General features: G+C 61.8%; 3 protein-coding genes and 1 long non-coding RNA gene across 5 annotated transcripts; 1 reads left to right on the plus strand and 3 right to left on the minus strand.

Annotated features, from left to right (window-relative positions):
- Window positions 1-2,150: 2,150 nt before the first annotated feature.
- On the minus strand, window positions 2,151-4,846 carry LOC148109001 (uncharacterized). Its single transcript, XR_015726741.1, has 3 exons — window positions 4,059-4,846; window positions 3,499-3,596; window positions 2,151-2,954 (listed from the first exon to the last, which is right to left on the minus strand). It is a non-coding gene; the product is annotated as an uncharacterized LOC148109001 (long non-coding RNA).
- Window positions 3,797-7,629, plus strand: JSRP1 (junctional sarcoplasmic reticulum protein 1). Its single transcript, XM_045800054.2, has 7 exons — window positions 3,797-3,948; window positions 4,893-5,054; window positions 5,456-5,493; window positions 5,653-5,773; window positions 6,135-6,311; window positions 6,938-7,026; window positions 7,138-7,629. Exons 2-7 carry the CDS (start codon window positions 4,937-4,939, stop codon window positions 7,537-7,539), a joined length of 945 nt encoding a protein of 314 aa, XP_045656010.2. The 5' UTR covers window positions 3,797-3,948; window positions 4,893-4,936; the 3' UTR covers window positions 7,540-7,629.
- Window positions 7,630-7,841: 212 nt separating this feature from the next.
- On the minus strand, window positions 7,842-10,996 carry AMH (anti-Mullerian hormone). Its single transcript, XM_045800051.2, has 5 exons — window positions 10,315-10,996; window positions 9,626-9,768; window positions 9,116-9,224; window positions 8,866-9,034; window positions 7,842-8,783 (listed from the first exon to the last, which is right to left on the minus strand). The coding sequence occupies exons 1-5, from the start codon at window positions 10,745-10,747 to the stop codon at window positions 7,910-7,912; spliced, it is 1,728 nt and encodes a 575-aa protein (XP_045656007.2). The 5' UTR covers window positions 10,748-10,996; the 3' UTR covers window positions 7,842-7,909.
- A 493-nt stretch (window positions 10,997-11,489) lies between these two features.
- On the minus strand, window positions 11,490-22,696 carry SF3A2 (splicing factor 3a subunit 2). 2 transcript variants are annotated; one of them, XM_045800115.2, is made up of 9 exons: window positions 22,567-22,696; window positions 17,361-17,525; window positions 16,087-16,158; window positions 15,020-15,066; window positions 14,440-14,549; window positions 13,251-13,300; window positions 13,030-13,170; window positions 12,492-12,560; window positions 11,490-12,380 (listed from the first exon to the last, which is right to left on the minus strand). In XM_045800115.2, exons 2-9 carry the CDS (start codon window positions 17,484-17,486, stop codon window positions 11,622-11,624), a joined length of 1,374 nt encoding a protein of 457 aa, XP_045656071.2. In that variant the 5' UTR covers window positions 17,487-17,525; window positions 22,567-22,696; the 3' UTR covers window positions 11,490-11,621. The 2 variants fall into 2 exon arrangements, with proteins under 2 accessions (XP_045656071.2, XP_045656072.2); XM_045800116.2 differs by lacking the exon at window positions 22,567-22,696 and adding an exon at window positions 22,309-22,439.
- Window positions 22,697-22,742: the final 46 nt, after the last annotated feature.

Raw genomic sequence — 22,742 nt, forward strand, 5'->3', positions numbered from 1 at the left:
CCTCTGTCGTGACAACCACAGATGTCCCAAGACACCGCCCCGTGTCCCGCAAATATGTTCTCCTTTCTCCATCTGCTCTGGGTGCGCCTGTAAGTGCTGAGTCTGTGAGGAAGGCACCTCCACTCTCAGAGGACCGGGGTGGGGGGGTGTGCGGAGGAAGGCTCCGGATCAGGTGCTTGAGGCAGGCTGTCCTGGCTGGGCTTGCTGGGGACCAAGAGAGAAATCAGACTGCTGGGATGGGCCTTGCTGGGAACAGGAGTCTGTGAGAAGTGAGGGACCCCCTAGACCGAAGGGTAGGAAAGAGGGGTATCGGAGAGGGCTTCTTGGAGGTGGTGAGAGCTGAGCTGCAGGTCCAGGACAGCAGAGGATGTGGTGCGAGCATGTCAAGGAGGGAGAGAGCCTCTGTCTCGTGTCCGGGTGAAGTCAGTATGGCAACGTTAGGTATCTGGGGGTGCCAGGGAAGCTGGGGGCCTCGGAGTTTTCAAAAGGATTTGTATAGTTGGCTGAATAATGGCCCCCAAAACGTCCCTGTCCTAGTTCCAGAATGTGTGGATGTGTCACCTCACGTGGTGAAAGGAACTTTGAAGTGGGAGCAAGTCAAGGCCCCGAGGTGGGGGTGACCCTGAGCTCCCGGGGGGCCCGGAGTCCTCATGAGGTTCTCACGAGAGGGAGGCAGAGGGCGGGAGTCCCAGAGACGGCAGACCCCGCGCTGCTGGCGGTGAGGATGGAAGGGGCGCCGCGAGCCAGGAAGAGGCAGGAGCCGGGTCTCCCTAGGGTGTTAGGATTTCTGAGCCCAGAACTGTCAGAGAATCAGTCCCTGCGGTTTTAAGCCACTAAATTTGTGGCGATCACAGTGGCCCCAGGGAGCTCCCACGTGGAGCAAGGCCGACCTCCGGCTTCTGGGTCAGTGACAGCCGGTGACATGGGAGTTTCAGCCAAACGCATGGATCTCTAGTTCTTGCTGAAGCGTTTCAATGTCTACATCTGACTTTGAAAGGGACAGTAAGATGGGTGGCGGGGCCGCAGACACGCAGCTGGAGCCGGACAGAGCAAAAGCGGGAACCATCACCCGCGGGATGGAGGTGGGAGGTGTGTGGTGTGTGTCTGCCGGAAAAGCTCCTCAACCGTTTGGAAATTTTCGTAATAAAGTGCTAAAAACTAAAACCAGAAGAAGCTCAAAGCTCCTCTTACCATGTCCGGCCTGGCCCGTTCTCCGATCCCTGCTCCCGGGAACAGAAAGGCAGACGGCCTTTGGACCGTGGACCGAGCAGCAGGAAAACAGGCGAGAGTTGTGGCAGGTGTCCGCCTGCCCGTGCGTCGGGGCCAAGGAAGGCTCCGCCGGCTGCAGTCCGGCCGCCAATCCAAGCACGCGTCTGCGGCCGAGAGATAAAGCGCGGGACGGCAGACCACACGGGTGGCATTGGGACAACTTCGCAGACACGTGCTGAGAGCCCCCGAGGGGAGGGATGACACGGACGTGAGCAGGGCTTATCTCAAACCCTGGGAACCGTTCCTCTTATCTCTGTAGTTTCCATCTTCGTGCTCCTCGATACAGCCGGCGTGGCAAATGTTTCCGCAGAGGGTCCGTGATAGAGGAAAAACGGTCGCAGGCGGGGTCTGAACATGAAGACGCGGCTGTTCTGTACCCGGCCCCCCGCGGCCCCCTCCTCTGTGCTCACCAGGTGAACCGTTGTTTGTATAGATTTTCTGTTGCTAAATATGGGACCCACGGGGCGCCCGGTGGGCTCAGTCCGAGGAGTCCCGACTCTCCACCTCGGGACTGAGTTTGAGCCCCATGTTGGGCGTGGAAATGACTTAAAAAATAAAGCCAAGAGCAATGGCGTTCACTGAGGACACTAAATATCTAGGAGCATATTTCTTACCAGACTGTTTTGTGTATATTTTTAATATCTGTGTTTATACCATATGTGTGTATGTGAAATACCCTGCATTATACACATTTTAATACACTTGTATATTTATAAACACGTATTTTGCTGTGTCTAGTTTCATGGTATTTATTTATCTATCTACCTTATTCAATGTATTATATCTCTATGATAATAATTAACATATAATATGATTTACTATAAATAATATATTTATTTTATATGTCTGTATCTTTATCTGGAACTCCTAACATTTTGTAACAGGTTTGATCTGATAGAATTCATATACTATGCAATACTCTCATATTTTTAAAATGTTATTTATTTTTTAGAGGGGGAGGGGGAGAGGGAGAGAGAATCTTAAGCAGGCTCCAGCCCAGCACAGAGCCCGACACGGGACTTGATCTCACGACCCTGAGATCATGACCCGAGCTGAAACCAAGAATTGGACGCTTAACCGAACACACCACCCAGGTGCCCCTGGAACTCCTTGTGATGTAACCTTGGGTTATCTTCCCACATTCTAATATTAAAAACCACCTTTTCTTACTGGTGACTAGCCTGGGTTGTAAAGTGTATTTCCTAAAGCCGGTGTCAAGAACAAAAGAATTGAAAGGAGAGATTCAAACAGGCATCTGCACACCTGTGCTCACAACAACACGATTCACGGCAGCCGAAAGGTAGAAACACCCCAAGTGTCCGTCCACGGATGAAGGACGAACACAGTGCGGCCCGTCCACACGCTGGAACGCGAGCCAGACCTCAAACGGAAGGGATCCCGACACCGGCCACGACGTGGACGGACCCTGAGGACGCCGGGCTCAGCGAGAGCAGCCAGACCCAGAAGGACACATCCCGCAGGACCCCACTCCCAGGAGGTCCCCAGAGGAGTCCCGTCCACACAGACAGAGAGGAGCTGGTGGGAGCCAGGGGTGGGGAGGGGGTGCGGAGTCCGTGCTTCCTGGGGACAGCGTCTCTGTGTGGGGAGACGGAACGTTCTGGAGACGGAGGGTGGGGGTGGCTGCAGGACGGGGTGAGCGTGCTTCATGCCGCGGGCCTGTGCACCTGGGGACGGTTAAAGTGATAGAGTTCATGTTATGTGTATTTACCACAATAAAAAAAATAATGAAAAATAATCCATGATGAACATTTTATAAAGACAGGATCTGACACTGGACGTGACCAAGTCACTTCCTCTCCCCCCACCAATCCCAGCCCTGTCAGATGGGAAGGAACAGATACAGCATGTCCCCCACTAACGGGAACATCCCTCAACTGCACACAGGAGCGAGGTGCCCACCCGCGCTGCCCCGGGGATGGACCCCAGCCCACAATGCTCAGGGAGGGAACCAGACACATAAGGCCCCACGGCGTGGGAGTCCACATGTGTGACACGTCCAGAACAGGCTCCTCCACGGACGGGAAGGGGGCTCGCGGGGGATGGGGGCTGCGGGAGGGAGGTGAACGGGGAGGAGGCTGTCCTCAGGGTGACAATATTCTGGAGCTGCCCGTGGTTATGGAGTGGCTGTTGAATTAGGATCCTAGATCAGGAAACAGGCCTCTCCGCGGGTGCTCTGCGCCAGCCGGCCCGCGGAGGCCTCCGTCTCACCCTGGTCCCACGGGCCATCCCCGGCTGCTCCGGGATCGGGGACACGGTTGGCTTCACCGCGGCGGAGCCCGGCTCAGACTTCGTGCTTCACAGGCCTGCTGACAATTCGAGAGAGAAAGCAAGGTGACCCTTTGTGGGCTCCCTCACCTCCAGGACCTGCTTCTCTGAGGCTCAGAGCCAGAAAGCAACGTCCCCAGACCACTGTGGCCAGCCAGGCAGTGGCTCTGTGCTGAAGTGGGGGTGGGGTCCCCCTCTGGCCAAGGCCCAGTCCTGCTGCAAGGGTGGGGCCGCGCCAGCCCCAGCCCCCGGCGGCCCTCCTCCCCTCCCGCCACCGCAGTCTGCAGAGCGGATTGGCCCACGTTGCAGCCTCCAGCCACCTGTTGCTGTCTGTCTTGGGGCCACCCTCCCTGGGCTCCATCTGTCCAGCGGGCTCACCGTGGTGGCCGTGGAGTAAGTAGGGCAGGGGGCGGCCTGGGCAGAGGAGGGGGTCCCTTGGGTCCGGGGAGGGCATCTCTGAGGTCCATGGGGGTCCCCAACTGTTGTGGGTGCCCCCTACTTACCTAAGGGTGCCTGCCCACGGCCCGTTTGGGCCCCTCGCACAGTGCCCTGCTCCAGCCCCGGGGAAGGGTCACTCTTCTGACCAGAGGTGTTAGAACACACCCACGCTGGCGGCCGGGGGCACGAGGACCCCAGAAGCACGGCTGTGGGACGCCGGCAGAGCTGGGTTCGAGCGTGAGCTGCCTACCAGCTCTGGTGGAGGGCTCTCTCTGGAGACTCAGTTTCCTCATGTGCCCTGTGGGAGCAGAGGCCGTGGGAGGAGGCAGGGGCCCCAGCGTTGGCATCAGGAAGCCCCCGGGGCCCCCCGCCCCTGCCTGTAGTGGCCGGTCCTGCTTGCTCAGCCTGGGCTTCTAGACTGAGGGGCTGGGGCTTGCGTGCCAGGAACGGGTGCAGAGACCCCGCGGGGGCAAAAGCCTGAGGGGCCGGGCGGCTCCTAGGCCTGTTCCTCTGGCCTGACCCTGGATAAAAATAGTGCCTGGTCTCAAAGAACATGAGCCGACCCTGGGGCCAAGGGTTCTGGTCTGGGCTCTCTTCACTCATCTGCGTGTGACTTCCGGTGGGTCCCAGCCCTCTCTGGGCCCCAGCGGCCTCTGTGTGCTCAGGGAGGGGTCCCAGGGCAGGGAGGGGGCCTGGGCGGCCGGCAGCTGGGCCACGCCCGCCAGAGTATGAATCTGCCCCGTGAGGGAGGTTCCAGGCAGAAGGACCAGCAGGGGCTGAGCTGAGAGGCACAGGGCCACTTTATTCGTGTACAAAGGGTGCCCTCAGGTCAGGCCCAGGCCCACAGCAGGGGCTCAGCAAATGCAAGACGCCTCTGATGCAAGACGCCTCCTCTCTAGCCCTCCCCCTGCCCAAGCCCGACCGGAGGGGCTCAGACGTCTCCATGACAACCAGGGCCTTGCAGGAGCTGGATGGAGGCCTGGGCAGCAGCCAAGCAGGCGAGGACCTCTCCACACTGGCTGACCCCTGCCCCGACCAGCCCCAGGAGGACAGGGCTCAAGGTACCCACAGGGGAGCCGGCAGGACAGAGCCCCCCGCCCCTGTCCTGCTGTTGAGCTAGGGGGCTGACTGGCAGAGACCAGGACTAAGACTCCCACGTTGGACTGGCTCAAACTATGCTCCCTGTTTCTCGCCTCTGTGTCCATCAGTCCCTGGCGGGATCTCTAAGGAGCCCCAGAGGCATAGGTCCTAGGCCCCGCAGGTCAGGATTCAAATCCCAGCTTGCCAGCCAAGTGCTGTGCCTTTGGGCAGGGCCGCCTCTGAGCCTATTTGCTTTCTAATCTGTAAAATGGGAGCGATCCCCCACCCCTGGCCTGGCAAAGCCCAGCAGAGCCCAGCTGAGGGTGGGATGGGCCTGGGGGGGTGTCTCATGACCTTGACTCTTCCTTCTTTCTTCCAACAGCGATGCCCAGGCTGGCCGACTCTAGCAGCTGGCCCCATGTGAGTAGCCGGGGCCCTGGGGTTTCTGCCTGGGATGCCCCTGGAGTCAGGGACATGCTGGCCAAGGGGGTGGCTTTCTACACCCCATGGGAAGGGTCTGGGTTCTCTTGGAGGGACGAGGGGAAGGAAACACCCCGGGCCACTCATGACTTCTCATAGGTTTCTCAAGCTGAGGGCAGCCCCGCAGGCAGTGTGGATGCCAGGCCCAAGAAGACAGAAAAGGAGCCCGTGGCCAAAGTGGCCCCAGCACCCGGGAAAGAACGGCTGAAAGCAGGAGCGAGTAGGTTTGCAGAAGGCAGGGATGAGGTGGGGGAGTGGGTATGGCCCAACAAAGGAGGGCAGGCCCTGGGCTGGGTCCTCGGATCTGGGGGGGAGGGGAACAGGGTGCAGTGGGGCTGCTGGCTGAGTTCTGTCTCCACGTCAGCAGCAGTAATAGGGCTGGAAGCCTTCTCTCATTCATGGTAACAAAAGCTAAGGTGCTACTAGGCTTCAGTTAATTACCTTCTGGAGTATTCTCCGCATTCCAGGGAAGCTCTGAAGCACGCAGGGCTTAATTCCTGGGCCCAGGGCCGGGCCGCAGCAGAGCCAGGCAGGGCAGAGCCCCTTGGGGCCGCGCCCAGCCCAGCCCTTGCTCCCCGCAGCGCCCCGGAGCCCCGCACGCAGGAAGGTGCAGGCCTCGCCGCCCCCGCAGCGGCCGCCGCCGCCCCCAGCCCCGGCCCTGAGCGAGGAGCTGCCCTGGGGAGACCTGTCACTCAACAAGTGCCTCGTGCTGGCCTCTCTCGTGGCGCTGCTGGGCTCGGCCTTCCAGCTGTGCCGCGGTGAGCCTGGGCAGCCCTCCCAGGGCAGCTCGTGTGCCCCCTGAGGGGTGGGTCTGTGTGTCTCCCCTCAGGGAATGGGTCTTATATACCTGCCCCCCTCCCCCGCTGGCCCCCTTCTCCCTGGTATGGACTCTGGGAGGAGTCCTCGGTCCCCCCAGTGCCCCACCTTGTGCACCCCCCGTTCAGCCACTGACCTTGTGCGCCCCCAGGGTGGGGCCTGGGCCCTCCCTCTGAGCGGGCTTTGGGGAAGAGTGCCTCTACCCCTTCCCCCACCGTGGACCTTCTGGGGGGGGCCCTTCCTCTCCCGGGTTGGATCTTGGCGCACCTCTCCTCTGTGCACAGGTCCTCACCCCTCATGGGCCTTGCCCCCCAGGACTGGCCCTGGGAGCCCCCTTTGGGTAGTATGCACAGGGGAGCTCCGGCAGCCCGTGGAGAAACACGGCCAGCCCTTTATAACTGGAATGAGGGAGATTTGGAGGGAAGGGGGCGCCTTAGCAGCGGAGGCCAGGGGCCTTCCCTACTGAGGGCTCAGAGGGAGGAGAGAGGGAACTCTAGGGGGGAGGGCCGGCATGGCGGGTGTGGTCTGCACCTGGGCCTGGGCTGACTCGATTCCTCTCCCCTCCAAGATGCTGTGGCTGGGGAGGCAGATGCCCCTGCCTCTGTCCCTGAGCCATGGGTACCGCCAAGCTCGGCCCCGGAGCCAGCACTCGCCCCGGTAAGCGCTTCCATTAGGGGACCACGGGCGGTGGGCGAAGGGGCCCGGGCCCCGCGCAGGGGAGGTATGCGCTGACCCCACCATGTCACCCCACCCGCGTTGCTGCTGCAGCCGAAGCCCAAGGCTTGGGCGCCCCCACCGGGACCGCCGGCGCCGCAGCGGGAGGAGGCCGAGGAGGCCGAGAAGGCTGTTGGAGAAAAGCGCGCGCCCAAGGAGCCTCCGCGGAAGGAGAGGCCTCGGAAGGAGAAGCCGCCGAAGGAGGAGAGGCTGCAGAAGGAGAAGCGGCGGAAGGAGGAGCGGCCTCGGAAGCAGGAGAAGCCGCGGGCCGCCAGGGAGCCCCGAGGAGCCCTACCCCGGGGCTGGGAGGTGCGCGAAGGGGGCCATCCGCACTGGGCGCAGGACTCCCGAGACCCAGGACACAGAAAGAGGCAGGCCTGGGACTCCCCGCGGCGCGCCGACGCCGACCGGCCTCCGGGCCGCCAGAAGCACCGGGCGGGCAAGGGGCGGGACTGAGCCGGGCCCGGGTCCTGGGACACAATCTTGGGACACCCCCCCCGGGGCGGGGCCCGCGGTTCAGCGAAATAAATTGAATGCTGCAGCCCAGGGTCGCCTGCTCCGTTGAGCCTCCACGCCGGAAGCTGCCGGGCCCGAATGGCGGACGTGGAAGCTCCAGGCGCGGAGGTGGCGTGGGGGCGGGAGTCGAGGCAGTGGCGCCGTCGGGGATGACCCCGCCCCACCCCCAAGGGACAGCCGGCCAGGAGGAGGCCCCCGCCTGTCCCTACACGCACGTACACATCGGCTAGTGCTTGCTGGGCTTTATTGGGGCGATGGTTGGGGTCCGAATAAATACGGGCGGGGACGCCACTCGCGGCGCGGCGCGGGGTCACCGGCAGCCGCACTCAGTGGCCACCATGTTGGGCACGTGGTGCGCGCGGATGCGCTCCTCCGACAGGCTGACGAGGAGCTTGCCGGCGTAGGCAGTGGGCACGCAGCACGGGGCGCGCGCCAGGGCGGCGCCGCGGGCCTGCATCTTGAGCAGCAGCACCGCGTGGTTGCCGTAGCGCGGGTTGCGGTCGGACTGCGGCCAGCCGCACGCGCCCTGGCAGTTGTTGGCCTGGTACGTCTCGGGGATGAGCACGGAGCGCTCGGCGCGCAGGTCGACGCTCAGCTCGCGCAGCGCGCACGGCCCGTCCGCCGCCCCGGCCCCCGCGCTGCGCTGTGCCCGTGGGGGCCCGCTCCGCTCGCGCCCCCGCCACTCGGCGCGCAGAGCCTGCAGCGCTTTGAGCAGCAGCAGCGCGCGCAGTGGGCCGCCCGGGCCGCCGGGGTCCCCCGAGTCCCCGGGGCAGAGCGCGAGCAGGCGCTCCAGCAGCGGCGTGGCGGCCGTGGGCAGCCCCGGGAGCTCGCGGAGCTCGGCGGCCGCGGCCCGCAGCTCGGCGGCCACGCGATGCCCTAGGCCCGCGGCCCAGGGCACGGACTCGGGGCCCTGCAGTGGCGCGGGGTCCCCGGCCGCGGCCGTGGAGGGTGGCAGCAGCAGCAGCAGCGGCTCCTCCCCGTCGAGCAGGCGCTCCTGTGTCGCGGGGTCGGACAGGTTGACGAGGCCCTGCGGGAAGCCGGCCAGCGCGCCCGGGTCCAGGGCCAGGCGCGGCGGCGAGGCCTTAGCCGGGGGCCCCCGCAGGGCGCGCACGAGGCGCGTGAGCGTCTCCAGGAAGGGGTCTGCGCTGGGCGGTGGCTCCTTGGGCTCCTGCTCCTGGGAGGGCCTGGAGGGCGGAGTTGGGAGGTATGAGCAGGTACAAGGTTCTTCCTCTATTGCCCCCCCCCCCAACCTGGGCGCGCGCACACCTGGGTGGTGGGAAGGGCACTTGGTCCAGGAGGCCATGTGCGGGCATTGGTGTGGGCCCAGGCGGTGGCAGCAGGAGCAGGGCCGGGGTCATCCGTGTAAAGCAGTGGGGGTCGTGGCCGAACAGCAGCTCCTGCAGCTGGGGGGTGCTCAGGGGTGCACCCGCGTGGCCTGGCGGGACCCGGGGGTGGCTTAGTGTTTGGGGGCCAAGAGCAGCCTGCCCTTGCCAGGTCCCCTTCTTTGGGAGCCTACCATCGCCTCGGGGTTGCAGGGTCAGGGTGACCCCAGGGCTGTGCCAGGCCCCCGCTGGGTGGTCCACGGCCAGCACTAGGTAGCGTGTGTCCCGGGACCAGCAAAGGTTCTGTGGAGATGGGGGCTCAGCCAAACTGGGTGGGGTGAGAATGCCAGCCCTGCTCTGCCCGCAGCCTAACCAGGACACTTGGGACCTTGTTCGGTTTTAAAACCCCATTCCTGGGGCGCCTGGGAGGCTCAGTTGGTTGGGTGTCTGCCTTCGGCTCAGGTCACGATCCCGCAGTCCTGGGATAGAGCCCTGCCCCTTCATCGGCCTCTCTGCTCAGCAGGGAGCCTGCTTCTCCCTCTCCCTCTGCACCCCTCTCCCCCCTCCTCTCTCCCCCAGCTCTCTCTCAAATAAATAAAATCTTAAAAAAAAAAAAAAACCACCCCACCACTCCCACTCCCCCTCCTCTGCTGGGCGAGGGCCCCTGGAGGCCCCGGGAACAGGCCCATTCAGTGCCCTGGTACCTGGGTGCCTGGCAGCCCAGTCCCTGTGACAGTGACCTCAGGACCAGGCCCGGGGTACAGCACCAGCAGCGCCAGCTCTAGGGGACTGGCTCCTCCAGGTGGGGGGTCCTGGAACTTCAGTGAGAATGTTGGCTCCCAGGTCACTGTGGCCAGGATAGACAGGGAGGGGACGACACCTGAGCCACTGAAGCCCAAGCCCCTCCCCAAAGCCCATCTTGCATTCTGGCAGGGAGAACCCCCCCACCTCAACTGGGAGCCTTGGGGACCTGGCGGAAGAGGTCTGACACCGGTCATTCGACAGGGTGGGTGGCAAGGCTGCCACAGGTCACCCCTGACTCCCTGGGGTCTCTGTCTGGGGCTATCTGTTGGGGGAGGCCCATTCCCCCAGTGGGTCTGAGGCCAGTGGCTCCCGGGGACAGGCCAGCTCGCACAGCAGGGATGCCCGGGGCGCAGGGGAGGCCTCCCTCGGCTGGACCTTCAGGTGGGCTGGCCCCACTCCCTTGGGCTCCTTCCCCAGAAGTGCGGGAGTGGGTGGGTTGGGGAGCCAAGCTTTGGGTCTTCGAGGAGCCCGGGGAGGGGTCTGCAGCTGGGGCCCTGGCAGCGCCCGGTCTTGAGAGTGTGGCCATCTCCCTTCTCAGGAGACCGGAGCCAGACCCCCAGCCCAGCTCACGGCGCGGCCCCCCACCTACCTTCCTGCAGGTGCAGCACCGCCAGCCGCCGCCCCCCGGGCTCCCCCAGCCACGCCTGCAGCTGCCGCAGACGGAGCAGGCCGGGCTGCCCTGCGCTGGCGGTGCAGACCCCGAGGGCGGCCAGGTCACGGGGGCCCCAGCGCGCCTGCTGCACAACCTCGAGGAAGGCGTGCTCGTAGCCTCTCAGGGCCCCCGCCACCCGAAGCAGGGTGCTGCTCCTGTTGCCAGTCTGGTCCAGGGTCACCAGGCACAGGGGGTCTTGTGGGCTGCCTAGCGGCCAGTCCCAGTCTTGGTGGAAGATGAGCCCCCCAGTGCCTGGCTCTCCAGGCGAGGCTGGGGCGCTGGAGCCCTCTCCTCTGGGGGCCCCGGCTCCCAGCAGGGGCCCCATCACCAGCAGTACCAGGGCCGGTGGCCGGAGCGGCAGAGCCCACATCCTGGCTGCCGGGAGGGCTGGGCAGCTCTGGCTTATATGGGGAGAGCCCAGGCTGTTTGTGCAGGACAGCAGCCCCTATCTCCTCCTGGGATGTGACCTTGGGGACCAGTGCCTGGCGCCCCACCATGGCCTGGGACAGGCTGGGAAGCTTGCTCTCAAAGCCCCTTCTGTTCCGGCCTCACTGCCTATCTTCCTACCCATGATAGAAGGTGCAGCCTGTGACCAACTTGTCAAAGGCCTGTCCTTGAAGAGGTCTTCCCCCCCCTGGAGATGGGAGCAGGAACAGGAGCAGGGAGTGTCGCCCCAGACTATCAACAGCTCTGGGATCATGGGGGGGGCGGGGGGGGGGCACAGGCCTGGACCAGGGCAGAGGGCGGATGCCCCAGAGAACTTGGCACTGGGCTCTGATGGGGACCCCGTGTCTTGGTGTTCAGACTGCTGGGGGGGGGTGGGCCCAGGCAGTCCCCCAACTCAGCTGGGGCTCCCCAAATGCTCCCCCGCACTGTCCCCAAGAGCGAGCAGCCGCAGCTCTGCCCTCCTCATGAAGGAGATCCCAGACCCACTGCTGGCTGGCTGGGCCTGTCCTCACCCACCAGCGTCCTGCAGGGCACACGGACACCAACGCCCCACCCGAGCAGCCCCTGGGTGCAGTGGGGGGACACTGCAGGTGTTCGTCAACAGCGAGTGGGTGCCCCCACACCTCTGCCCCATCGCCCCCCAGCCACCAACACAGCAGCTCAGCCCAGGTGTTGGGGAGGCGTTTAATGAGCACCGGGGACACAAAACAGCCCCGGACAAACACACCAAACTCAGATCTGAAGGGAAACATACAAGAAAACACAACAGCAGACTTGCCTAGAGAAGGGGCCACTTTTCAGTTGGCTGGGGGAGGGGGTGGAATGTTCCCAGGACCTTCGGAGGGCAGTGGGGGCCTCAGCATCGGGGGCATGGGAGTTGGGGGATGCACCCCAGGATTTGAGGGGTGAACTACAGGAGGCTGGGGGTGGACCCCAGGAGCTGGAGGGTGGACCCCAGGAGGTGGGGGGTGGACCCCAGGAGCCTGGGGATGGATCCCTGGGGCCGGTGGATGGACCCCAGGAGCTGCTGGGTGGACCCCTGGGGCCTGGGGGTGAACCGCGGGAGCTGGGGGATGTACCCCTGGGGCCTGGGGGTGAACCCCAGCAGATGGGGGAGGATGGACGCCTGGGGCAGGGGGGTGGACCCCTGGGGCTGGAGGGTGGACACCCGGAGCTGGTGGGTGGACCCCAGATGTTGGTGGGTGGACCACTGGTGCTGGGGGGTGAACCCCGGGAGCTGGGGGATGGACTCCTGGTGCTGGGGGATGGACCCCAGATGTTGGGGGGTGGACCCCTGGTGCTGGGGGGTGGACCCCAGGAGCTGGTGGGGGCAGCTGGGGAGGGCCCGGTGGCCCTGAGGGTGCAGGCCCACTGGGCGGCATGGGTGGCAGAGGCAGGCCTCCCGGAGGTGGTGGGGGCAAAGACTCCGGCAGAGGTGGCCGGGGGGGCAAACCATTCATCAGGGGGGGTGGGGGTCTCTTCACCCCAGGAGGCCCAGCAGGGAGGCTCGGTGGGGCTGGTGGCTTCTCCATCTTGAAGTGGAACTGCAGGAAAAACTGGAGAAATAGAAGAGGCTGAGTGGGGCCTTTGGGGCCCTGGGGGAAGGGACAGGCCAGCCAAGGCACCCATCGAAGGCCCCAGAAGAGCCTGCAGCCAGACCGACCTACCTGCTTGGTTTCCCGATTCCAGTGAGTCCAAAACTTGCCTTCAGCCTTATCGATCTCCCTGCTTGGCACCTGCGTGGGGAGGGGGGCAGACGGGGGCCTTTAGGACCACCACGGCCCTCACGTCCGGGCAGGAAGCTCAATGGAGTGCGAGGTGCCAGCCTCCCAGGCAGGTGACTGCCCTTTGGCCCAGCAAAGGCCCAGCAGGGGGACACCATTCAGTTCTGGGGTAGCAGACAAGCCCCGCTCCTTAGCAACCCTGCCCCCTGGTGGAAGCTGTGATTTGTGCTCTCATCCGTGCGGGCCCAGGACGAGACGGAGGAGCAGGACGAGGCTATGGGATCCCTGAACAGCCTGGCCACGAGGGCCTCTTATGGCTAAGGGCACCCGACCTCAGGACGCCCAGCCCCCAACCCTCACGTCCTTTCCCAGCCTTCCAGAGGCAAGGACCCACTGATGGCACGCCTGTGGAGCAGGCCGGAGGGCCAGCAACTGGCCGCTCAGCACAGCGTGGTGCATCTGGGGACCCCGTGGGCACTACCTTGAAGGCGATGGTCTCGTAGGGCTCGGCAGCCATCAGCAGGTACTGCCAACGCCGGTCCGGAGGCTCGATCCTCTGCTCGTAGGCAGACATGAAGCGATGGCGGGGCATGATGCCCTCGGCGATCTCAGGGTAGTCAATCTGCGGGGACACAGCCGGTGGCAGCGCTGCCTTTCGAAGGACCGCCCGCCCTCACGGTCAGGTGCCAGGCCCCAGCTTACCTGGAAGAGGAGGCTCTGCTGGCCCATCTCGGTGTCCCTCTGCTTGGTCACTGCAACACACGAGGGTCTCTAGTTCAGGCCAACTTGTCCTCCCTGAGGCTAAGGGCCACGGTGTGGCTAATGCCACCCACAAATGGGAGGACGGGACCCCAGGGGACCTGTACTCAGGTGGCTGCCACCCAGGGCCAGGAGAGTCCCTGCCTGAGATAACAGGTAGGGGCGCGGGCAGGAGTGGGCACTGTTGCCCTCACCTGGAGGCCCGGAGCCGCACCGTGCAGGAGCTCCGGACTGGGCACGCTGTGTACGTAAGGCAAGGGAGGTCTGTACCCCGGTGACTGGGAGGGTGCCCTTCGCATGAGAGGTCTGCCGCCAAGCCTCCAGAGGCTGTGCCCCCACTTCCAGGCTGCTCTCCATACAGCTCCGAGGCATGCCGCACTCCCCCTTAAGCCCTCAAGCGTCCCCCTGCTTTACTCAGGAGACACACCAGATGCCCGATTACGGCCAAAAGACTTTTGGTAGCCTCCCCACAAGGATCCTGTCATCCCAGCCCTAGCTTATGATGCAGACCTGGCCCAGGGCCTTTGCACTGCTGTGTCCTGCCTGAATGCCAGTCACCCACATGGTTTCTCTACTTTTATTTAGCACATCTGTCTGATAGCTTTTTCTTCCTTTCTAACTCCCAGGAACACAGTTCTCTACATTCTAATTGAGCCACTTAACCAACTTTCTGGCAGGTGATCCAGAAACCCTCCTCTCTGCCCAGTGGTTCCACTGAGCAAGTGGTTTCTTAACAGACCTTCCCCCTCCTCCTCCCCAAGGTCAAAGGAAAGGGACTCACGGGCCCCTCCCCCATGGCCACTCATCATCACAAGGACTGTAAACTATCGCTAGCTCCCCAAACACCGGGATAAGGCACAAAGCGTGCAAGGGAAGCCCTGACACTGTGATTTGGTGGTTTGGGGAAGTTCACATGAAAGGTGGGGCCCAGGGCCACTAGTGGACCAGGCTGGGGGGCCCATCCCAGCCCGATCCTTCTGATGGACCACCAGGAGAGGTGTGGGCGAGGGAGGGCCCCTGCTTCAAAGGCCAGAGAACAATAGTCTCCATGGGGCTCAAGGACGGGGGCTGGGGGTCGGGGGCAAAGGGCTCATTCAGGCTCAGGACAGACCACACTCCCAGACAGAACTACCTTTGTAGCCAGGGCGGCCAATCTTCACAAACTTCTTCACCTCCACCTTGACCTTTTCTGGCGCCGGCTGGGCGGGGGCCTCCTTGGCCTCCTTGGCGGCTCGCCGGGCCCTGCAGGCGGGATGCATACGGCGCTGTGGCCCCTCCACACAGGCTGCCAAGGCCACAAGCCCAGGTGCTGGGAGTTGTCCAACCCCCACACTGACCTTGGAGTTTGTCTGAGAGGCCAGGGGTATGGGGGGCGGGTTGGCTAGGGGTCCTGGGGTTTGCATGAAGTGGGGATGAGACAAGCTCAGGACGCCCCTCTCTTCTTGTCATGTTTCCTGCTGTCCCTTACTAGGGAGTCTTCTGTGAACCCTAACCTTTTTCCTCTCGTGTCCCAGAAGCCTCACGCTCAAGCAAGATCAGTTAGCTTAATCGCCGCGGAAAGAGCACCTCCCACCTCCCCTGGCATCCACCCTCTACTCAGCCCCAAGGCACGCACGGCTGGGCTGGCTCGAGACCACCTCACCCCAACGGATGCAAGTGACGCCTCGTCTACCTCGGAGGCCTGGGCACTGGAAGGGGCCTGAGGTACTCACAGGTTGGTCTGATGCTTCTTCCCTTGCGTATGTGCCAGGTAGCTCCCCTGCAGTGGGAAAAGCACACAGACGACTCAAGACAAGGTGGTGGGGGCGGGCCAAGAGGCAGAACCAGCCCGTCCACCAGGCCACCGGAGGATGAACAAGGTCCAGGGGGTTTACACAAAGGGCAACGAAACGCACACACAGCCTAAGAGAAAGTCTTAGTGGTCATGGCGTGTGGGACACGGCACGTCTCAGTGCCTGCCACGGCGGGGAGCTTAGCGGACCTGGCTGGACGGTGGAGACCACGTGGCACCAGCCGGTGGACCCCCAAGTGAACGTGCCCTGTGACCCTGTGCGTCCGTTCTGACCACAGCCCAGGGGACCTCTCCCCAGAGAGCAAGATAAACTTTACGTTTTTCTGGACCAGCAGAGGGACACTGGGCCACGTCTGGGCATGTCTGTGGTCGTCACGACTAGGGGACGCTGCTCAGCAGCCCCCGGAGAATGGCCCGGCTCTGATGCCAGCAGCGCTAAGGGGACAGACCCTGACATACGAGACTGGCCAACTCAGCACTACTTGTGCACAAACCGAAAAACCACCAGGCCTTTGATAGCGTGGAAAAGGACAAACAAAATGTATTTGTTACTGAATCAGGACCACATGAGCACTCATTAGACCATCGCTGGGATGATCTTAGGGTCGTTGAAAGAAATAACCTAAAGCCACATCAACGAGATCTCAAAACCTGGACCTAGAACGTCCGGATCGTGCCTGCCCCATGCCTGCAGGCATGCGTTCACGTGGGATCGGCACTGACGGTGTTCAGGAGAAGCGGGCTGGAGGGACCCCCATACACCCACTGCGGCGGCGGCAGGCTCTGGGGCGCAGGCTGGTGAGCGAGCAGACCTGAGCCCCGCCGCCCCCGGCCACGCTCTGAATGACGTCCCAGAATTAACAGGGAGAGCGCGATGGCACAGGGATGGGAACGGCGAGCCCTGCCGGAGCAGGGACGGGCTGGCGGCATCTGCACCACGCCGGTGGCGGCAGAGCAGCAGAGCCCTGCCCAGCGCGGAGAACGCACCTCATTGTTGTGCAGGGTCAGACACAGCTTGCACTCGTAGGAGCCCAGATGGTTTTTCATGAAGTACGGGTCCTGTGCAGGGAGACACACCCCGTTAGCCGCAGCCACACCCCATGGTCCCTGCCCGCCGTGAGGAGCCAAGGCTCTCTCTTCATCTAAGCAGCACAGCCCTCCCTCAACTGGCAGAGAGGGTCGCTGCTTTCCTCCTGGGCAGCTGTTCCGAGGACACAAGACTGGGGCGGCCAGGGCCCTGCAGGGCCTGCTGACGGACCCAGGCAACCTGGCAGGGGTGGGGGCCAACAATGCTGGTGCTGTCCCCACTTCTGAAGCAGTTCTGGGCCTAGACGGCAGCAAAGCCAAAACAGCACTGCTGGGCGCCCACCTCCCGGGCCAGGACAGGGATCTGTTACCAACCACGCCACCGCGCCAAACACCAGCGCACAAGCCAGGTGCTAGAAGAACAGCAGTGAACGGGCTGTAACAAAGGCCCACGGAGGTCCCTGTCTCTGCGTGCGGGGTTCCCAGGCCAGACAGGTGACTTTCCATAAACAAAGGCCACAGGGTAAGCGCTTCTGACCCCAAGCATAGAGCACACCAGCTGGGGTTCAAACCCTAACTGCACTGCCCGGTGGCCAAGCCATCTTTGGCAATGACAGTCTTGCCTTGTTTCCTCGAGAGGAAGGTAACAGAACTAATCTCAGAGGTGAGGGCTCAACACATGTCAGGGGTTCAAAGTCTAAGCAGAACCACACACTGACCGCTGGGGGTCCCGCCCAGGGCGACTGCCCCCAGGCAACACTGGGTGATGTCTGGGCACATCTGTAGTCCTCACAACTGGGATGCTCCTAGCACTGAGTGGCTGAGACCCAGAGATGCTGCCCAGAATGTTCTGGCCCTAAACGCCTGAAGTGCCAACAGTGAGACTCTGGTCTACCTACAGCTGCGCAGACCCAAAAGAAATGTTGCCCTCTGCTGCTTACAGCGGATATCAACTCACATGATGCTGTCAGGGCCCTTGCCACTGATAATTCTCTACATCTCTGGTAAATCCAACAAAACCAAAAACTTTGTGCAATAAAAGGCCTTTTTGAACAGCAGGTGGTCTCTGGAGTAGACAGCAGGAGCTGCTCTAAATCAAGTTCCCTCGACTACAGACCAGGACCCCAAGGCCAAGGGCACCAGGTGCAGCGTATACTGAACTCGGCTCCGTGGACAGAAGGGAGAGGGAGGGGCCACGAGATGGGAGGGACCTGCTGGCCCGCAGTTCAACCAACCTTGTTGATGTCGATGGTCTCCAGGGCCAGCTGCCGGAGGCGCTCCCTGCGGTCTCGGTTGCTCTCCGAGGAGGAGGCCACGCCTCCACTCCCGGTCTTACCCCCGGGGCGATGCTGGAAGTCCATGGTGAGGGCTTTGGGGCTTTACCAGACGGGTAGAGGGACCTGCAGGGCCAAAGGGGAAGCTGTGAGAGCACAGGACACCGCCTGGCGGACAGGGCAGGCCAAGACCCCCTTTCTCAGCCTCCTCTTCCCTGCCTATCTTCCAGGAGACTAAGGGCCCACAGTGGCCCAAGGACACACAAACCAGGAATAAGGATGAACAAGGACAAGTGGGGCGTCTGTGAATGACTGTGGGGGAGAACTGGAAACTGCAGCCCGAGAAGTGTAAAAGCTCACAGACCCAAAACGGCAACGGGGAAGAGGCGGCCCAGTTCTCTCACCAACAAGTCTCACCTCCTTCAGGAAGCTTTCCTGGACTGCCTAAGTACACAGTGTGCACTCCTCTGAATTCTTTCTGCTTGTCTACACTCCATTCTCCCAAGCTAAATTCTACTCTGTGACTCAGCTGTAAGTCTGCTGAAGGCAAGAAAGACGTCTATCCATCCATCTACCTACCTGCATCTTTTGCCTAATACTCAAGAGAGATTCAAGACCTCTCTGTGGCCAAGGAAGGCTCCCTGAACCCTAAATAGCCTGGTTCCATTACCTACTACTGTGCTTCCCACGTGCTCAGACCCAACCTCCACGCACCTCCCTCTGGCCCCGTACACTCTCCCTCTTGACTTGGTCAGTGTCAGCCCCAGGCCCCTGGCTTAAACCCACCATATCTTGTCTCTGTAGAGATGAGCTCATAGGAATGGGGCCCAGGAGTGAATATGACCCCACAAAGACGTCCCCATTCTAATCCTTGAAACCCAAGAATATGGAACCATAAATGGCAAAAAGGACCTGGCAGGGGCAGGCAAGTCAAGACCCCCCAAGGTGGGGGTGAGCCTGGGTTCCCAGGGGGCCCAGTGTCCTCACGAGGTCCTCACGAAAGGGAGGCAGAGGGAGGGAGTCCTAGAGACGGGCAGAGGTGAGGATGGAGGTGCTGGAGGTAAAGATGGAGGAGGTGCCGTGGGCCAGGGATCTGGTGCCCCCAGAAGCAGGAAAAGGCAGAAGCCAGGTCTTACTGGGGTCCCAGGGGAACACAACTCTCCATTTTATACTTAGAAAAAGGAGCGCCTGGGTAGCGCAGTCGTTAAGCGTCTGCCTTCGGCTCAGGGCGTGATCCCGGCGTTCCGGGATCGAGTCCCACATCGGGCCCCTCGGCTGGGAGCCTGCTTCTTCCTCTCCCACTCCCCTGCTGTGTTCCCTCTATCGCTGGCTGTCACATAAATAAATAAAATCTTTAAAAAAAAATGGTTTAATGATCTACTTATTTTAAAGAAAAAACAGAAGAAGCGAAGGGATGGGGTGGGGGTGGAATCTCAAACAGACTCTGCACTGAATGCAAAGCCCGATGCAGGGCTGGATCTCACAACCCTGAGAACACGACCTGAGCTGAAATCAAGAGTCGAACACTTAGCTGACTGAGCCAGCCAGGCGCCCCCATTTTATACTTCTGACCTCCAGAACTGCACGGTAATAACCCTGTACCATTTAAACCACTGACTTTGTGGTGATTGGCCACAGCGGCCACAGGAGAGGAACACATCGGGTGCAGCCCCGCTCTGCGTGGACCTACAGCGTGACTGGGAGTCGCCCCTTACTCTAGGAATCTAGACCTCTCTTTGGCCCCGTTCTTATTCCCTGGACGAGCATACAAAGACCTCACACCCGGGAACCAGGAAAGCGACCTCCCAGATGGGTGCTGAACCAGGAACTTGTACCTGTCACAGGGTCTGACTTTTTATTACCCGAGTCCACCCAGAGCTGCCAAGCCTGAGAGACCAGCACCAGCAACCATGGCAAGCGCTCTGCGAAAGAGAACGTTTCGTCCTGACAAAAGGAGACTACACTACCCGGACAGCCCCGACCAGGAACACCGGGGCGCCACCTGCACCTTCTTCCGCGAGACCAGGGAGAACTGCACCCCAACACGCACGGAGGCCTGTGGCCGCAGTCTGCCCAGAGTGCTGTGCTTCCCGATGGCAGACCTGGCCACAGGCTCCTCAGGGAGCACTGCCTGCGCCTGCTGGTGGAGCACCTGACTTGCCCTGCAGGAGACCCAAGGTTTCTGGGTGAAGTGACAGAACCTCCCACGGGGGAAGAGGAGGGACACTCCCGGCCCTCTGGCCTCCCCTGGCAGCACGGATCCGCAGCAGGAGTCAGGGGCATGGGAGGTCTCTTTCCCACAGCTCCTGAGTGACTTACAGGCCTCTGTGGAGAGATAACACCCACTTCTCAAGGCTGTTACAGGAGGGCATTCACCTGAACAACAAAAACTGGGTGCTTTTGAGGATGGGAGTGTGCTCTGATCAAGTCAGCAGTCAACCAACGGGTGGATGAAGGCCTGCTCAGCGTCACTAGCGAAACCACAGTGGGATGCCACCTCACTCAGATCAGGGAGGCTGTTCCCAAAAAGAAAACAAAGGCAGCGTGTGCTCTCCAGTTCGGCTGGGGCTCAGGGGGGACCTGCGTGCTCCCTGTGAAGCAGGCACTGACAGCTCCAGGGGCCAGGACAGAGATGTGCCCTCACTTCCTGTCACATGTTGTACCGGTGACACCTCCAGGACACCCCAGTGACTCGGCAGAGGTAAAAGCTACAAGAGCGACTCAGAAGGCAAAGATGTGGGGGTGCATGGGTGGCACAGCGCTTAAGCGTCTGTCTTCGGCTCAGGGCCTGATCCCGGCGTTATGGGATCGAGCCCCACATCAGGCTCTTCTGCTGGGAGCCTGCTTCTTCCTCTCCCACTCCCCCTGCTTGTGTTCACTCTCTCGCTGGCTGTCTCTATCTCTGTCAAATAAATAAATAAAGATCTTAAAAAAAAAAAAAAAAAAAAAGAAGGCAAAGATGTTGACAAAGCCGAGTTCCCACCACTTTGGTGAGGAGCCCAGTTCCTTCTGAAACAGCGGGATAAGCCCCTCGAATGCTGGCGGCAGCCTGGAGAACAGGCACCAGGGGCGGCACAAAAAGGGCCCGCGGACAGAGTGATGGGCTCAGGGAGACTGAACTCAAACGCTGAACTGGTCACCAAGTCAGAGGGATACCAGTAAGTACCAGAGACCCAAACTGCCAGTTACTCGTGGCCCACTGCACACAACATCCCTATCCTCCAGGAGGGCCCAGGGGCCCTGACCAGCTGCTTGGCAGGCTGCAGTTTTACTCTCACGAGAACCGGAATGACGGCGAGGCTGAAAGAGGGAACTCCATCAAAACCTGCCCTTCCCCCACACCTTGCCCAGAAGGTCCAGCTGGAGGCCCACAGCCCAGCCCAGGGGCACAGCAAGAGCGCCAGAGACGGTATTCTCAGACCCTGACAGCTGGGGTCCCCCATGCCCCAAAGAAAACACCAGTGTCTTCCCAGGGTCGCTGGGCAGTGAGGCTCACTAGGTGAGAAGCTGGGAACTCAAACACACACAGACACGAAGAATTCCACATACCAACCCCCTCCCCCCCAGCGACATTAGTGTCCTCCTTAAACACCAGGCAAATTATGACACCACAAAAGCAGAACAACACACCCAAAGTTAACAAGGTGAGTTAAAACCAGAACAAAAAACCTCCGTGAAGTAAAGATAGAACGATCCAAACAAAAAGCTGAATTTGAGAGCTTGGAAGTCCAAGTTACATCTTCTAGAAAGGAGAACAAAAAGGGGAAAAAATAAAAGGCAGCACAAAACCTAGGTGAAATTTCAGAGCAAGTATCATCACAGAAATATGACAGCGTTCCCAAAGGGCAATAAACCAGGGCTGAGAGAATCTCCTTGCTCCCATAGAAACACGCAAAAAGCCTGTCAATAAAGACAATCAGGAAAGCTTACCGCACCCAGAAAACCTTTAGTTTCTAACAAAGAAAGAAAAAGACCAGAGAAAAAAAGGCGGGAAACCAGGAGAGGAACCGGCTTTTCGGAAGAGCACTGAACAAGCGGTGAGCAACCTTCTCCCGGTTTCAAGATGGATTCTTTACCCTAACTTCTGGTCGTGCCAGGGCTCAAACTCAATCAGTCAATCGATGCCTTCAAAAGCCACCCCGGGATGCATCCCGAGACGACCATGGAAAAGGAACACACGGCCAGATGAGAACAGACGCGGACTCGGGGGACACGCACAGAAAGTTCTAGACAACTGCTCGGATGCCCTGCCAGCAACCGGTGCAGACTGGGGCAGGTGTGCCGGCCTCTGAGGGGGCGTTTCTGTGGTGGTGGTAGGGGTGGACGGGGAGAGGACGAGGAAGCCATGAGTTTGTTTAAAGCCACGGAGAAATACAATGGGTAAGAGAGTAATATGTTGAGAGCTTCGAGGGAGAAAATCACTACCGGGCCAAGAAAACCAGGCTAATAGGAAAAACGAAGACCTTAGCTTCGGGGCAGAGAAGCGCAGCGGAAGAACAGCGCACGCGCAACTCCGACGGTGTTGCTAACACCGGCGCAGACCCCGCCGGGGACAAGCCAGGGCCAGCTCCGAGAACAGAGGGGAGGGGGGAGCGGGGCGAAGCACCCCGGCCCGGGCCTTCCCCACGCCCTCCTCGGGTGGCCCACAGCCAGGGACCCCACAGTGGCGGGCACCGCGGCTTCCGCGCGCCGCGACCCCGACCCGACCCCGCCGGCCGCCGGCCAGACGTCCGAGGAGGCGGGACTCGCCCGGCCCGCCCGGAGCGCGGCCCAGGAGCTCGGGCCCGTGGGCGCCACGAATCCAAAAGCCGCCCGGTCCTCACCCCGCGCCCCCCGCCGCCCACGTCCGCTGCGGTCAGGGGCCGCCAGGGCCCCGGGGCCGCCGCCCTCAGCCCGCGCCCCTCCTCACCCCGCGCAGCTCCTCACTCCGCGCCCGCCACGAATACGTTATGCGCACGCGCTTCGGGTGCTAGGGAAGCACTTCCGGGGTCAAAGGGGGGGAGGGGAAACGGCCTCCCGTGTGCGCATGCCCGCTCTGCCCGGCGAGGAAGACCAAAAGCTCCGCAGGCGCGAGGAATGGGGGCGGGGCTGAGAGTAAGGGCCGGCACTTGAAGTGCGCATGCGCACCAGGCTCTCAACGCCTAACTCGCGCGGGGTCAGTTCTCACCGGAGGCCCAGCTTTCACTCGTCGGTAAAGGGCGCCACCGATCGTGAGGGTACCTTACTCTGTTCCCACCCCGATCCAGCTTATTGCACAATTATCTATAACGATCGTCTGTGTCGTCTTGTATCGCGTGCGCCCCACGCGGGCTTCGCTTATCGCCGCGCGCCGGCCATCCACGG

The sequence above is a fragment of the Ursus americanus genome, chromosome 14, assembly GCF_024610735.1.
Source record: "Ursus americanus isolate L20-20 chromosome 14, mUrsAme1.1.p, whole genome shotgun sequence".
Lineage (NCBI taxonomy): Eukaryota > Metazoa > Chordata > Mammalia > Carnivora > Ursidae > Ursus > Ursus americanus.